Source organism: Glycine soja, chromosome 18 (genome assembly GCF_004193775.1).
Source record: "Glycine soja cultivar W05 chromosome 18, ASM419377v2, whole genome shotgun sequence".
Lineage (NCBI taxonomy): Eukaryota > Viridiplantae > Streptophyta > Magnoliopsida > Fabales > Fabaceae > Glycine > Glycine soja.
This window is the reverse complement of record NC_041019.1, coordinates 1,029,246-1,044,528: the sequence shown is the minus strand read 5'-3', so window position 1 is coordinate 1,044,528 and position 15,283 is coordinate 1,029,246. Positions and strand designations below refer to the sequence as shown.

At 30.9% G+C, this 15,283-nt stretch overlaps 2 protein-coding genes across 2 annotated transcripts; both read left to right on the top strand.

The window, feature by feature from the left end:
• The first annotated feature begins 1,476 nt into the window (after positions 1-1,476).
• LOC114395165 (putative clathrin assembly protein At4g40080) lies at positions 1,477-2,660 on the top strand. Its single transcript, XM_028356874.1, has one exon. The coding sequence runs from the start codon at positions 1,620-1,622 to the stop codon at positions 2,580-2,582; it is 963 nt and encodes a 320-aa protein (XP_028212675.1). The 5' UTR covers positions 1,477-1,619; the 3' UTR covers positions 2,583-2,660.
• An 8,178-nt stretch (positions 2,661-10,838) lies between these two features.
• On the top strand, positions 10,839-13,584 carry LOC114396641. The gene is made up of 2 exons (XM_028358730.1): positions 10,839-11,261; positions 12,001-13,584. Exons 1-2 carry the CDS (start codon positions 11,181-11,183, stop codon positions 13,096-13,098), a joined length of 1,179 nt encoding a protein of 392 aa, XP_028214531.1. The 5' UTR covers positions 10,839-11,180; the 3' UTR covers positions 13,099-13,584.
• Positions 13,585-15,283: the final 1,699 nt, after the last annotated feature.

The window sequence follows — 15,283 nt, the reverse complement described above, 5'->3', positions numbered from 1 at the left end:
TGACAAAAATCAAAGATATGCTAGCGCCCAAATAGCATGATGATTCAGTCCATGAATGCTATAGTTATGCAAGATTCGCAAAGAAAAGCAAACTAAAAGTCGTAAAGGGAAAGCAAATTTAGGAGAAATTACCAACATATAAGAAGAATTTAAAAGAGTTGTCAAGGAAGAGATCATGATATGATGTTCACAATAATGAAATGGATATGGTGAATCATGAGGCTATGTTGAATTATGAGCACATGGAACAAGATTTTGCAAAACTAATGTTAGAAAGTCCCACATCGTTTGCCTCATTTCTTGGGATGCAACTTATATATTTGTTGAACAACTTCACTTAATGTCAATTAGACTACTACTTCTGTTAAATAGAATAAAATGTGATCAAACCCAACCTAAGTGTGGCAAACACACTTCTTTCATACTCATTGGTGGAAGAGAAAGATATAAAGATATATGATAATAATCTCTCAAAATTTAAAGTGACAAAAATAGAAACCTTTTAAATAGAATGAAACGTGATCAAACCCAATCCAATCCAAGTGTGGAAAACACTTCTTTCATATTCCTTGGTCTTGTTTAGGCTAGTGATCGATAAGCCCTATAAAGCGCTTTTCATGATGTCCGTGGATTAATTAAAAAATTAGCTAGTATACAATATATATATATATATATATATATATCAATTATATAACTTAAGCCTTTTTATATTTATCAATTTGAATTTCAAAATTTTAATTTTTGCACACCATATTGGATTAATTAATTCAAATAACTTATTCCTTAACTACAAAATATATTCTGTATTTTATTAATGATTTCTTGTATATATTATAAAATTCACTAACTTTTAAAAATACTCGCGTCAATTATTGCTTTTGGTTTTCATTCTATAATTGTCAGTGATTATGTTGTTGATTAGATTAGTCTTCGTGGTTACATTTAGGTGGCCATTCAGGATATTTTATTGGAAGTATTTATCAATCATGGTTGAAAAATTCGAACAGCTGACCCAACCAACCAAAGTCTTGCTAACTTTTTGATTAATTAGCACAGGGACAATGAATGGAGTCGCCCTTAAGTAATAGTATAATCTTCATGTGTTTAGGATAGTCTTCTTATCATTTTCTCTTCCATCTCACCTTTATTTTATTTTTCTATATCTTTTTTTTTCATTATATTATTTATTGTATTTTTTTTCTTTTCCCCCTTCTATTCTTGCATAAAAAACAATTAATACTTGATAATAAGGTGCACGACTTAAATAGTTTGTTTATTTTCAACCATGATATCTATATGCAAATACTAATTATTTAGTGTCCTTAAAATATTAATTAAAAATTAAAAAAAATTATTATAAACATCATACGAGAATACAAAAATTATATTATTTAAAACTTTTTTTATATTCTCATGTTCACAATAAATATATTTTTTCTTTTATTTCCTTAACCAACAACATCATGATAACACTGATTAGCAAACTCTTTGCATTATCCTAAGAAGATAAACCATCTCTTATATTTATTTACTAGTAGTTGCCTCGAAGAAATTAAGGTTCCTTTGGTTGCTATCTCGTCCCTTAATTAGCGTGTACGCGTGTGTCTCTTAACTCAACGATGACGAAACTGAAAGAGCTGATAGGGATAATGAAGGACAAAGCCTCGCAGGGCAAAGCCGCGATCCTCTCCAAGCGCGCCACTCTCTCTCTCCTCCGCGCCACCAGCCACGACTCCTACGCCCCTCCCACGTGCGACCACATCTCCATGCTCCTCTCCTCCGGCGACGGCTCACGCGCCACTTCCTCCGCCGCCGTCCACCTTCTCACCCACCGCCTCCAGACCACCCAGAGCTCCGCCGTGGCGCTGAAGTGCCTGATCGTGGTGCACCACGTGATCAAGCGCGGCAGCTTCATCATGAGGGACCAGCTTCCGTACAGCGGCGGCGGCAGGAACTACCTTAACCTCTCCAAATTCAGAGACAAGAGCAACCCCGTGTGCTGGGAACTCTCTTCTTGGGTACGATGGTACGCTAAACACGTGGAACAGCTTCTCTGGGCTTCCAGAATTGTCGGGTTCTTACCGACGGAAAAAGAGAGAGTTTCGGGTCTCACCAACGGGGAGTTATTGAGAGAGACGGAGGCTTTGTTAACGGTTCTTGAAGGGATTGGGAACATACCCGACGCTGCATCCATGGAAGGGAATAAATTAGTTTCTGAAATAGCGACTTTGGTGGAAGAAGATGGGGTTGCAACGTTGAGTGAGGTTTTTGTTAGAGTTAACGAGTTCAGAGAGAGATTGGCCATGGGGTGTCTCGGTTTTGGAGAAGTGGTGGAATTGGTTTACGTGTTGAATAGATTGGACAGGTGTAAAGAGATATTGGTGATGGTGGTGATCACGGAGAAGCAGAGATTGTGGGATTTAGTGAGAGAATTGAAGGTGAAGGTAGAGAAGATGGAGGTGTACAGGGAAGAAGGGAAAAGAACGCTGACAACACACAGGGCAACAAAGTCTGACAGGTTTGCTCTCACGTTTCTCAATTCCGTTGATTTGGGACGGTTTCCCTCTGCAAGGTTCTTGTGATATTTTGTAAGTATCTTACCACTGTTTTTAAAATATTGATTGAGGAAGTAAAAGAAAAAAAATATTTATTAGTAAATTATATGAAAGTGTAAAAAAAATTATAAATAATATAATTTTTTTCAATAAAAATATTTTTTTTAAAATTCTTAATCAATATCCTTAGAATATATATTTATTAGCATTTACCATTTTGTAAATAAATATTAATCATAAAATTTTTGGTTAAATTGTTTATTTATTTGATGCCTGTGTATATCTTTCTTTTATCTTTTAATAATTAGTTCCTGTAAGTTGAAATTGTAAATTTTTGGTTCTCAGAAATGTATAAAAAGTTGGGTTTGTTTACTTTGTTCGTCCTATTGATAATATACCAGAGACAAAAAAAATTACTGTATAAAACTACTATAAAAGTTTCCTGACAAATAAATAGTTACAAAAAAATTTGTATTGGGACTGCGCAGCAGTGATATAACTCTGATGGTAGGGAATAAGAATAGTTTTATTTTATTTTATTTTATGTATATCATTCTTACCTACTTTTGGATGGAATGTTTTATGAGGAGTATTTTATTTTTGTTGATCATATTATCCATCCATTTTATGCACTGTATAAAAAAGTAAATGGTGATTTTAAATTCTAATATACTTCTCAGAAAAACAAAAATAAACAAGGAAAGAAAACAAGTTTTTATGCAATGAATAGTGTAATAAAAAAAGGCAATTGAAAAGATTGTAAAGAAAAAATAGAGTTTAATTAAGGAGAATGAAAAGGTATACGGTATACCTTATTCGTGTATGTGCATCTTGTTTCTTGCGGGCTCATATGATGATCATGGTTGAAAATAGAAATTGTTTCTTTTTACCCATCATGAGATTGCATCTAGTTTGACTCATTCTAATGAATGATTTTGAATTTGGATTACTTTTCCCTTTTCCGTGCGTAAATATTACATCCTTAAATTATAAATTGCAAGTTTAAAGGCTAATGTTAATGTAAATTGTTTTACATCGACACGAAGGAAGATTTTACATGATTTCAGGACAAAAGGTGGAAAAGCTGGGATACATAAACTATATGTTTTAGTTTTTTTTTTCTCTGGTCGTTTTTTAATATTCTGAATTAGCAACTTAACATGGTTCTGTATTTGTTGATCTAAAAAAGAATTATACAGTAAATAAATTTATTATGTAATTATGCATAACCATAGTTTGTGATTAAATGATAGAGTAACATTATTTTTAACTTTTAATGTAAGTCTATTTTCATATAAATTATTCATCTATATAAAAAATGTTTTTTTAGCTTTTTTAATTTGAATTTTACTATTATTTTTTATTATATGGTAATTGTGTAAAATATTTAAAAATTAAATAGAGATAAATACACGTTTAAAAATATTATAATTAACAAAAAAATAGATAAATAAAAATTTCTTCCAAAAAGTGAGAAAGTGATTATCATTGTACCAGTAAGAAACAGGATTAGTTTTCTTCAGAAGATTTAGTTTGACGGATTCTAAATTTTGTGGAATGGGTGAAAAAAACTTGTGATTTTTTTTAACGATTTTATTATTACATATACCCTTTGACAATGTAGTTTAGGTGATCGAGCTTCGTCGATTTTTATTTATATCTTATTTAAATTCATTTTGTGGAGAGTTTTTAAAAAAAATTAAAGAATTTATTTATTGAAACAATTTTAAATTATAAGGATTAAATTAACTTCAAAGTGAAAAACGTAATTAGGACTAAATAACTAATGAACCTAATATTAATCCCAATCAGCTGCTTGCCAGTTGCAATTAATGTATCGAATGCAAATGATGGCGCATCCGAATTTAGCTTCACTTAATGTGACGTAAAGCATTCCTTCTTGTTTGGAAGCAAGTTTATTACAGTAATACTGAATCTACAAAGAATAAGTTCTGCTTTTATTCTGTTTTTAATGTGAAAATAATTATTAGAGCACTTGCTTTTAAAATGTGTTTCCTAACAAGCAAAAAGACCCTTCACGTTTCAGCATCAACAGTCATTTGTGGATTAATCTATTCATAAATGTGGCATCAGAACATGGGTTGGTTTCTGGTCCCCTTCGTCCCGCTACTGATAAATATTCTAATAACCTTATCAGGCAATATTATGCCAAAAACAAAGTAACAAGGGGCTTGCAAAAAAACCTAATCAAACAGATTTTGAATTGGTTTAAATGGTTTGATTTTTAAAATCAGTTCAAAACTGAGTTGATTTTAAAGAAATAATTTGAAACCAAAATGGTTCAGGGATTGAACCGTTTTGAATTGTTTTTAAACCAATTTTAAGAATTGAATTCATTTTGAACTAGTTTATAAATTATTATTTTTTTTTCTCTTAAAAAATCATTCCAGCTTTAGAAAAAAAAATTAAGTTATTAAGTGAATCGAACCGATTTTTAAATCAGTTTAATCACGCTAAACTTATTTGAAAGATCAATTCAATTTTATTTAACTTAATCAATTTGATTAAAAAACCAGATCAATACAATTCGGAAACAGTTTGGTAATTTAAACCAATAGTTCATGCACACACTTTTATTATAAGTATAGTATAAGCTATAATAGAATACTAATTTTAGAGGGTCCATGCACTGAAAACTTATAACTTTTCCATTATATAACTGATGTTACCAATCAAAAGGCCTTAGAAGTTGGCAATAAAAGTTTAAATATTGCCCGAAATAATTACATAGAGTATTTAACATGTCTATTTTTAAATTTGTTGGGATCTTCGAACGTGGGTGGACATGAGATATGGTGAAGGTGATTTAATTTTAACACAGTAGCACAACGATGAAAATATCTCTAAGGAAGGTCACCTACAAGGATTTTAACACTCATCAGTGAGAATAAGAAGTATAAAAATGAAAAGCATACGTATAATTGATGAGAGGTAAGAAACCCTTATTCACCGAATAAAAAAAAAGAAAGAGGCAAGACGCTCTTATATATATATAGCGGTGAAATTAGCGGTAAAAAACGTTAGGCCATTACGATTTAAATTAATCTTAAATAAATATAAAAATTGAAAAATATTTTTAGAAATTCAGTTTCAAACTTTTGGAAATAAAAAAATAAAAAATTTAATCAGCGAATACTTTTTTTAGAGTTTCTTTCATTATAAAGAACAATATCTTATGTAGGTACGTGATTGGCCCAAGTGTTGAACCAATTCAATCTTTTTATTATTATTGTAAGGTGTTTATGTGTTTGCGAATTTTTACCCTCATTTGTTTCGTTTTTGTGTGGTTTTTTGTTCAGTTGATTTTTTTTTATTTTTCTTACAAAAATACTTCTGCAGTTATTTTTTAATAAGAAAACGAAGGTTCACAAGCCACGAAACAAAGCCTCCACTTTTGCTTATACTCCCCTTAATTTTTTAATATCCCCAAACTACCCTTTTTCCTCCTACTACCAGAATGACCCAACAGCACACACCAAAACGCCTTTCTCCTTCCCTAAAGCTTAGCCCAAGTTGAACTTTCGGATATGAACAAAAGTTTCTTCATGGAGTTTGAATAAAATTTGTGAGGCCCAAATAAGCACTTAATATAGAAATTCATACAATAACACTTTCCTCAACATACTCACACTTTATATATATATACACACACACAATCACTTGAACCAAAAAAATTGCATCTATGTAAATTTAAAATAAGATATAAAATGTTTTAACTGAACTATTCATACCTCTTTAAATAAAAGAAAAAAATAGCATCTAATTCTAATCAAGTAAATCAGTTGTGTGAGCGTGTGTTTCATTGTTCATATGAAACAGTGTTGGAGATATGGTTAATAAAAAGAAGTCACGCTAAGAAAAACAGTACTCTAAAGAATTTAATAAGAAAAAATGTATTTAAAATGCTAAAAAATGCGTGCTAGCATCATCATATGTATTTTGAAAAAAAAAAAAGTAATATCAAGAGAATGGAAATGGCATCTTCACCCTGCCATTCTTTTAAATATATATTACATGAAATACAAGCATTCCATGTCTCATGTATTTTTTATAAAACAAAAAATAAAATGAAATAGGAAGAGAGAGTAAAAATTAAATAGACAATTAGAAGTGATGTAACAAAGCATAGCAGTTTTTACAGGTAATTTGAAAACGGTTAAAGGGTATAATGGTCCAATAGTAGTGGAGAATAAAAAAATTTCTTTTAAATGGAAGACAAAAGAAAGTTAATAAAAAAATATCGCCTTTACTTAATGATGACGATGTTTTGAAAAAAAAAGTATTCCTTTTAACTGTTATTATAAAGTTCATTTAACTAATTTATTAAAACTAAAAAATTGATTAATTTAGTTATGAATATTAAATTATCATTAGTTAGTATTTTTTTTCTTCTAAAATTAATCCTTTGAACAAAATATACAAATATTTATGAGTTGTGGTTTTTTTTATCATTTTAGAACTAACTTTAATTGAGAGTATTTTTTTAAAAAAAATAATGCAAAAAAATTTTAAAGTCAACTTTATAATAAGAATCAAATCATACTTTTAATTTATATTTTATAATAAAGATCGAAAGGAATACAGGGTAATGAAATGTTGGACTAACCTCTTCACTCCATTATTTTAAATATATACTATGAGAAAAAAGAGGCATTCTGTCGGTGTTCATTTTTTATAAAATAGAAAAATGAAATAGGAAGAAAGGGGAAAAGAGAAGCAGCTAGAGTAGAAATTAAATAAAAAAATAGAAAAAAAATGTAACAAGATAGTGCTTAATTTTAATAGGTGTTTTGAAAATGGTTGAAGGATATACTTCAAAGGAAAAAAGAAATTACTAAAAAAAAGTTTGTCTTTATATAATAATGATGGTGTTATATATATAATTGACTTTGACTTGAATGGCATGGATCACTATCAAAGCCCACATGTTGAAATTTCTTGGCCAGTTTGGGTTTGAAATAGACGCCCACTTCTCCCAGACCCAGTCTCCTTATTCCTTAGATGATGTTTCCTAGTCTCTTCCCACTTTAATTTTCTGCTAAACACATTACATCCACAATCAACAGTTATGGTCCATGACCATAAAAGCATTACTAACTTTATGGGTTTTGTTAATCAATATCCTAAAATATTACTTTAAAAAACAAAAATATATTTATTATAATAATTATAAAAAAAATGTTATGAATAATATAAGTTTACATATTTCAACAAATTATTTTTAATTTTTAATTTTGTAATTAATGTCCTAAAGACACTATTAGTTAGCATTCACTTGACTTTATTAAAAACAACAAAGAAATAAATTAATTTAAAATTTTATCGTACTCTTTAAGTAATAGCAATAACCTAACAACATAATTATGAGCAAAATCTGTGGATATTATCCCTGTAACTCCAGTTCACGGCAAATGTTTCAATAATATATATTACTGCACTATTTGTTGCTTCCCTTGATCATGGAGCATAGCATCGATTGGTACTAACCCCAATCATTCAAATCATAATTGGTTGGGTTTTGACCAAGTTGTGCCAGTCTTGATGGGAAGACCCTTCACTTGCAAGTTGGAATCTTTATACTTTTTTTCTCATACAATTGGGGAAATAATTATGCCATTTGAGAAAGGATAAGGAATAACGATACCAAACGCCGGAGCTGGAATCATCGAGTCTTTCGTCCCTAAGATGAGTATTCTGTATTCATTAAACAAATAAAAGTAATTAGCATAACTGGCAAACATTGGATTACATAAGTGTTCGCGTTTTATCGTAGAATTCGAAACACAGGCTTTTGTGTTATCTTTTTTTGGTTACAAATCTTTTGTGTTATCTAATCTAATTCTTAATAATGATAATTTTTTTAAGTAATAATGATAATAATTAGAATGAGTGTAATTGTAGTCTTGTTAAATAAATTTGTAGTGCTAGCGCAATAGTACAAACTTTTCAATAGCATTATTTTTAGCCAAAACAAATTGATATAAATAGTCAAAGATGTAAACTCTCCCTAGTAAAGTAGCTGCAATTAATACAATTACTTGCTGTCCAACGATCCTATGAGTTGGATTTCTACTACTTTTCTCAATATGCGAATGATACCCTTCCCGATAACTTTAGTCGTATCATTTTTTTCCTACCGTTTAATTCACGAAAAAAGATTACATATTTTTCATATTTTTTCATGCTGGTTTTCCTTAGTTTGACATATTAGTCATCGCAAATCATAAGAACCTCTTTCCCTTTTTATTTGGATATTTATTGGTGTAATTATAATTTTTTTTACTTAAAACTCATAACACTGCGAATGAGATATGTTTTTTGATCACAAATGGATCGGGTATTCATATCGAAGGGTATTTTACTATGCCAAATGATCTCTAGAGTTGAAGGGTCGTCTACTTGTTATTTCTTGTTGAGGATTTGGATGTATAAGTATCTAGCTGATCGAAGGGAAGACTACCTACAAAAGACACTATAACGCTAAGTGAGGATTGAACTTGAAGCTATTAATAATATATAGTGAGTAGGTGAAAAATGAATCAATCCTCTTACTTGAGAAATTCGTCCATTTTTATACTAATCTTGCTAAACCTAGGGTCTGGGGACCTATCACATCATGATCACCAATTACATAATACTCATTATAACCATGCTTATGTATCCTTAATCGAGTGATTACTCTTGAGCAAATTTAGTGGTGATAATCGTGGTCGAATGATGTTTTTTACTCGTGTATACTAAAGGCCGAAACGTATTATTCGATATACTTAAATATATGAACGAAGAATGTGTTTAATTTAAGTGTGTCAAATGTTCATTCGAATTTTACCCTTATATAGATAGTTTGACATTTCACTTTACTTATCATGACTAATTAATTATTGCTAGATTAATGTAACTTATTATTAGTATTTAGTTATATATCATTATTATCATGTATTTTTATTTTTTTAGGAAAAGTAAGTGTAAAACGGTCAAGTCACTAGTAGTAGAGTGGTAGGGCGCTCCTCGTTGAATCCGTTAGCAGAAGTAGGACCCGTCGCACATTATTGCAGTTTTACTAATTAGAATAATGAATAATTATTAAAAATTAAATATTTCTTATTAAAATCACAACAAATAAATAATTTTTTTAATATTTTTATTTCTTAATTATAAACTTTGAATGCAAAATTATTTATAATAATTAAAAAAAATTTTATTTTTCTAATGATTTTACTATCCATTTTCAAATAGTAAAAAACAGTTATACATTAATAATATAAAATTATTTTATATTATCATTTAATTATAAATTATTATATATAATATATTTATTAATTTTTGTAATATTTATTTAGAATTCACCAACGCTAAATTTTAAATAGTTACATAATCATTAAATTCATGATAAAATAATTAACAAATATTATTTTTAAAGATATTACAATAAAAAATATATGAAAAAATAGACTATACGCTGACATTCAATTATAATTCACAATCCACCGTTTGTAAGGTAAATGATAAATTTGGAGACTATAATAGTAATTTATTTACAAATCATATCATTTGTATTATCAAACATATTTATATTAACAAAAGAAAACATATGTATATTACCAAATATAATATTAAAAATACTATTTCTTTTTTAATATTTTAATCACTGTCCTTAAGATGACCGTTTAGCATCGGAATGAAACGGAAACAAAGCATAAAGTTGGCGACAACGTCGTGGTAGGGCCCCTCAACACATTAACCCAGTTGGTATGGGCCCCACCTCAAACCCACTGTTATGGTGCGCGTCGCCGTAGCCAATCTTTCCCCACCAAACCTCAACATCGTGCCAGCGATACTCACTCGAATCCAACCCCCAGTTGTCCCCTAGTAACCAACGACGTCGTCTTGGATTCTACGCGCTCCCAATCACAACAAGGCATGGCCGACACGTGGCAACGTTAGAAAAATCCCAAAGAGAGAACAACTCACCAACGATGTAACCCACACCAGCCAGGACTTGGTTTTTACTACGAGCTCTATAAGCGATGACTACAAAATATATTGTAAAAAATAATAAACCTAAATTATCATATTATCATGATAATTAATACACTTTTTGAAACTTAAAATAAAAATATTTCACTTAAAAAATATAAAAAAATTAGATTATTCATGATTTTTTAAAACTTTTGTATGATTTACAGAATAAATGATTTTTCATTTTGCTAACCAGACGCTGTATATATTAGAGGGGTTATTCTGCGTGACTAAGTAATCATAAGATATCTTCAAAAGAAACGAAAGGAATGCGCGTGTAGAAGAGGTGTTTTACTAGTATCATTAATGAGTTTTAGGTTGGCTAATGGCTATATATATATAAATACACATTTGGAAGAAGCGGTGATTGATTGGAATTAAACAGAAACAAAAAGTGGCATTGAGAAGAACAGAACATCATCAACACAAACACAACAAAAACACCCAAAGAGGAATACCACAACGGAACTTCCTCGTTTTGGCCTTTACCCTCTTTTTTCTCTCCTTGCTTTTACCCTTAAACAACGGAGCGAGTGTTTTTCCTCTATCGATCTGGTTTCGTTGGATTTGGATTGAACTCTGATAATGTGGTGTGCGATGGGAGATTCCGGTGGCCATTACTGTCCTAAGAAGACCGATGATTTATGCGGCGACGTTTGTGGCCAGGTAATTATCATATCTCAATATACAAGGAAAAAAAAAACCATTTTTTTAATGTCTGCGTGATTTTTGTGAGAGGATTTTCCCCCTTTGATTAATCTTCGTGGCTTTGATTTGCCCTTTTGATAAAATGATAAAATGATTAATCTTGTCTTTGGTTTTGTGGGGGTTAAAATGATAAAATGAAAATAGTGGCTGGTCGTGGCCATTCTGTACACTAGTTGACCCTTTTTTCTGTGCGTTTTAATGAGTGCGTGATTTTTGTGATCTAAATTTGGCTTTCTGAGAAAGCATGGATTTTGAAACCTATTTTTAGCAAATATGCGGGACTATTTCATAGGGATTTAATTTATGGCACATGCACATGTTTATGCAGACTCTCAATTGTTTCTTCTTCATTTTCTTTTATGTCTGAGGGAGAGAGGGGTTTGATTGCGCAGTCATAATAGGCTTGGAATGGCAGCACAATTGACAGTTTGCATTTGGGGATTTTTTTTTTTTTTGCATGTGTCTGATCTGTTCATGATGCAGCTTTTTAGGCTATGATGATTATTTATTAGAATTGCCCCTTTGTGCTATGTTCAATGATTATTGAAATAAAATCATCAATAGAGAAGAAAAAATTGGCATTTGGATTATGGTTTGATTTATTTACAGGGTAGAATGAAGTTGAATTATCAAGTTATAAAGTTGTTTTACTTTCTTGATGAATATTGACTCAGATGTTTGCTCTTTAATGATACAGGAGTCAAGTCAAGTATTGGGCATGTCAAGAGTGCGCTGCATTTTACGCGGCTTGGATGTAAAAACCTGTATTTTTCTTTTTGCTGTTGTGCCAATGTGCATCTTTGGAATATACTTGCATGGACAGAAAATCTCCTACTTCCTGCGGCCGCTATGGGAGAAACCACCCAAGCCTTTCCATGTCATTCCACATTACTACAACGAAAATGTGTCAATGGGGAATCTCTGCAGACTTCATGGGTGGGGAGTCCGTGAGTTCCCAAGACGTGTGTATGATGCTGTGTTGTTCAGTAATGAATTGGAAATACTTAACTTGCGCTGGAGAGAATTGTATCCTTACATAACACAGTTTGTTCTCCTCGAGTCAAATTCCACATTTACTGGTAGGCCAAAACCTTTTGTTTTCAAAGGCAATCGGGAACAGTTCAAATTCGTGGAGTCTCGGTTAACTTACGGAACTATTGGTGGGAGGTTCAAGAAAGGAGAAAACCCGTTTGTTGAGGAGGCATATCAGCGGGTGGCATTGGATCAACTCCTTAAGATAGCTGGTATTACTGATGATGACTTGTTGATTATGTCTGATGTTGACGAGATTCCGAGTGCTCACACTATTAACCTCTTGAGGTGGTGTGATGATGTGCCTTCAGTCCTTCATCTTCAGCTGAAGAACTATCTATACTCCTTTGAGTTTCTCTTGGATGATAACAGCTGGAGAGCTTCTGTTCACAGATATCAGAGTGGTAAGACAAGGTATGCTCATTACCGCCAGTCTGATGACTTATTGGCGGATGCTGGTTGGCATTGCAGCTTTTGCTTCCGCTATATCAGCGATTTCGTCTTTAAGATGAAAGCCTACAGTCATAATGACAGAGTCAGATTCTCTCATTATTTAAATCCCAAAAGAATTCAAGATGTAATCTGCAAAGGGGCTGATTTATTTGACATGCTACCAGAGGAGTACACCTTCAAGGAAATCATTGGTAAAATGGGGCCGATACCCCATTCCTATTCTGCAGTTCATCTTCCTGCTTATCTACTGGAAAATGCTGAGAAGTATAAATTTCTGTTGCCTGGAAATTGCTTGAGAGAGTCCAGATGATCCAACAGTTTTATTGTGCTCATGAAGGTTTTAACTGGGGTTTTGATGACTCTGTTGTCACTCCTACTGGTATTTCACTGTCCAGTAAGATATTCTTTTCAGAATTTCGTTCATTTAGGACAAATTCTTTGATCTTGGGGACAATTCTGTACATAATTTAGACTGGGACATCTTCCAAGGAGAGCAGCATCTATTTCTGTTGAGCTTTTAGAGTACAATTTTGCGGTCATGAGGTTGTGCTTATTTTGGATTAGTGTGGCTGATCCCCAGATACATTAGAGTAGTTTAAACTTAAAAAGTTCCCAACCCAACCTTTTCTCGTTCGGGAAGTTTTGTGTTGCATATAAATTTATTTTCTTTCTGCTCGACTTTGATATTGAAGATGTCTCTCATCTGATTGCCTGCATTATATTTTCAACGCTTAAATATGTTTTATTTATTTATCGTAAATATGATTAAATTTTGGTTGTTGATTTTGATACTTTATTTTAAAATAGTCTGTCACTACCAAGTGTGTGTTTGTGTGTTTGGAAAACAGTTAGAATTCAACTTCAATGGACTTTTAGATGAAACTTACAACACAGTTGCTTTGAAGTTTTTGCATTAAAACACGTAATTTTTCCGTTCAATGTAGTTTCAACGCTAATCCAAATACATCCTAAGTGAAGACATGACTATAACTTGATTCTAGATTCATCATGTTGACAACCATAAGTAACATGCAGAGGATGCAGGACTCATGTTTTGTGAGAAATAAGAATTCAGAGTTTTTGATTTAATAAATGTTTGAGGGTCTTCTAATGGTAAATCAAATACACACTTAATGATTAGTCTTCTAAGATCTCTCAAATAAATCATTAGGTGTCTAAAATTGATTATCAATTAATCACATTATCAATTGATTTAAGACTTTAAATATCATCTAATTGATGATATTTTTTTGAAAAAATAAAATGTCATAATTGATAGTAACCCACAAGTATAAACTTAGTCCAGGAATATCAAATTAGGTCTGGTACTTGGACTATTGACACTTTGTCCATCAAATTGTGGCTATCGTGAATAAGAGAAAGATTAACTTTGTGTCTTCGTGAAATTAAATGTATTGAAAAGAAAGAAGCTAAAGAGTTCGCACTGCAAAATTTAAACTTTGATACAAGGAAAAGTTACATGAAAGAATAAAGTGAATATTATTGTGGACAATGATGACAAGGAGAATGTGGTGGATGTAAAAACGATTAAGAACATAATTGTTTCTTTATAAGTAATATACACGGGAGGCTGTCAATACCATGAGTGTTTATGTACACAAAGTAGGATGAGAAACACTTTTGAAGAAAAGTTTTGGGAAATTTGGAGTGATTGGTTCAAAGCTTTGCACAAGAATAAAATATTCTCATAGGTGAAGATCTAAATGAATATATTGGGAATGAGACAAGGTACTTTACAAAAGCTCAACGGTTTTGGAGATCTAAATTAAGAAGGATCATTTATTTTTAATTTCTCAATTAGATTTCTTAATGACATGATTTTAAGATAATAAACGCTTGTCTTAAATAGTAAGATGAACATCTTATAAGAATGAATTTAATTTCAATTTGAAATTGATTTTTTCTTTGGTAAAGAGTTTTAATAAAAGAGTTTTTGCAAAGTAATTTTAAGAGAGACTTTGTAAATAACATAAATCTTAATATTTATATTCATTTTTAAAAGTTATAAAAGATAATCTAATTCAATTGGTTGAATAGGATGCCTGAATGTTACAAACCTTTTTACTCGGTGCCTATCCTTTATTCCTACTGAGGATAAAAAATTACAAAAGATTTGATTTGATAATAAAAAAAAAAAAAACAAAGATATGACAAGTTACAAATCTAAATATTAAGTGGGAGAGTGAAAAACAATTGACTTTGAAAAAGAAGTTATTGGAAGAAGGAAATTAGAATCACAATATATTATTAACCATGTTTAAAAAATGAAAAAGTTGCTAAAACAGTCTTAAATACATTAAAAAGTTCAGGACGAAAAGATAAGAATTCTTATTTTCAAAAAAAAGAAAATCTTGATTGTAAAATAAAAATATTCAAGAAAAGGTCAGAAACAAAAAATAGGTATTCTACTCTCTAGACCTTATATACAAGTGCAATTACAATAAAAATTAGGCAAAGTATTAAAAGATTTTTTA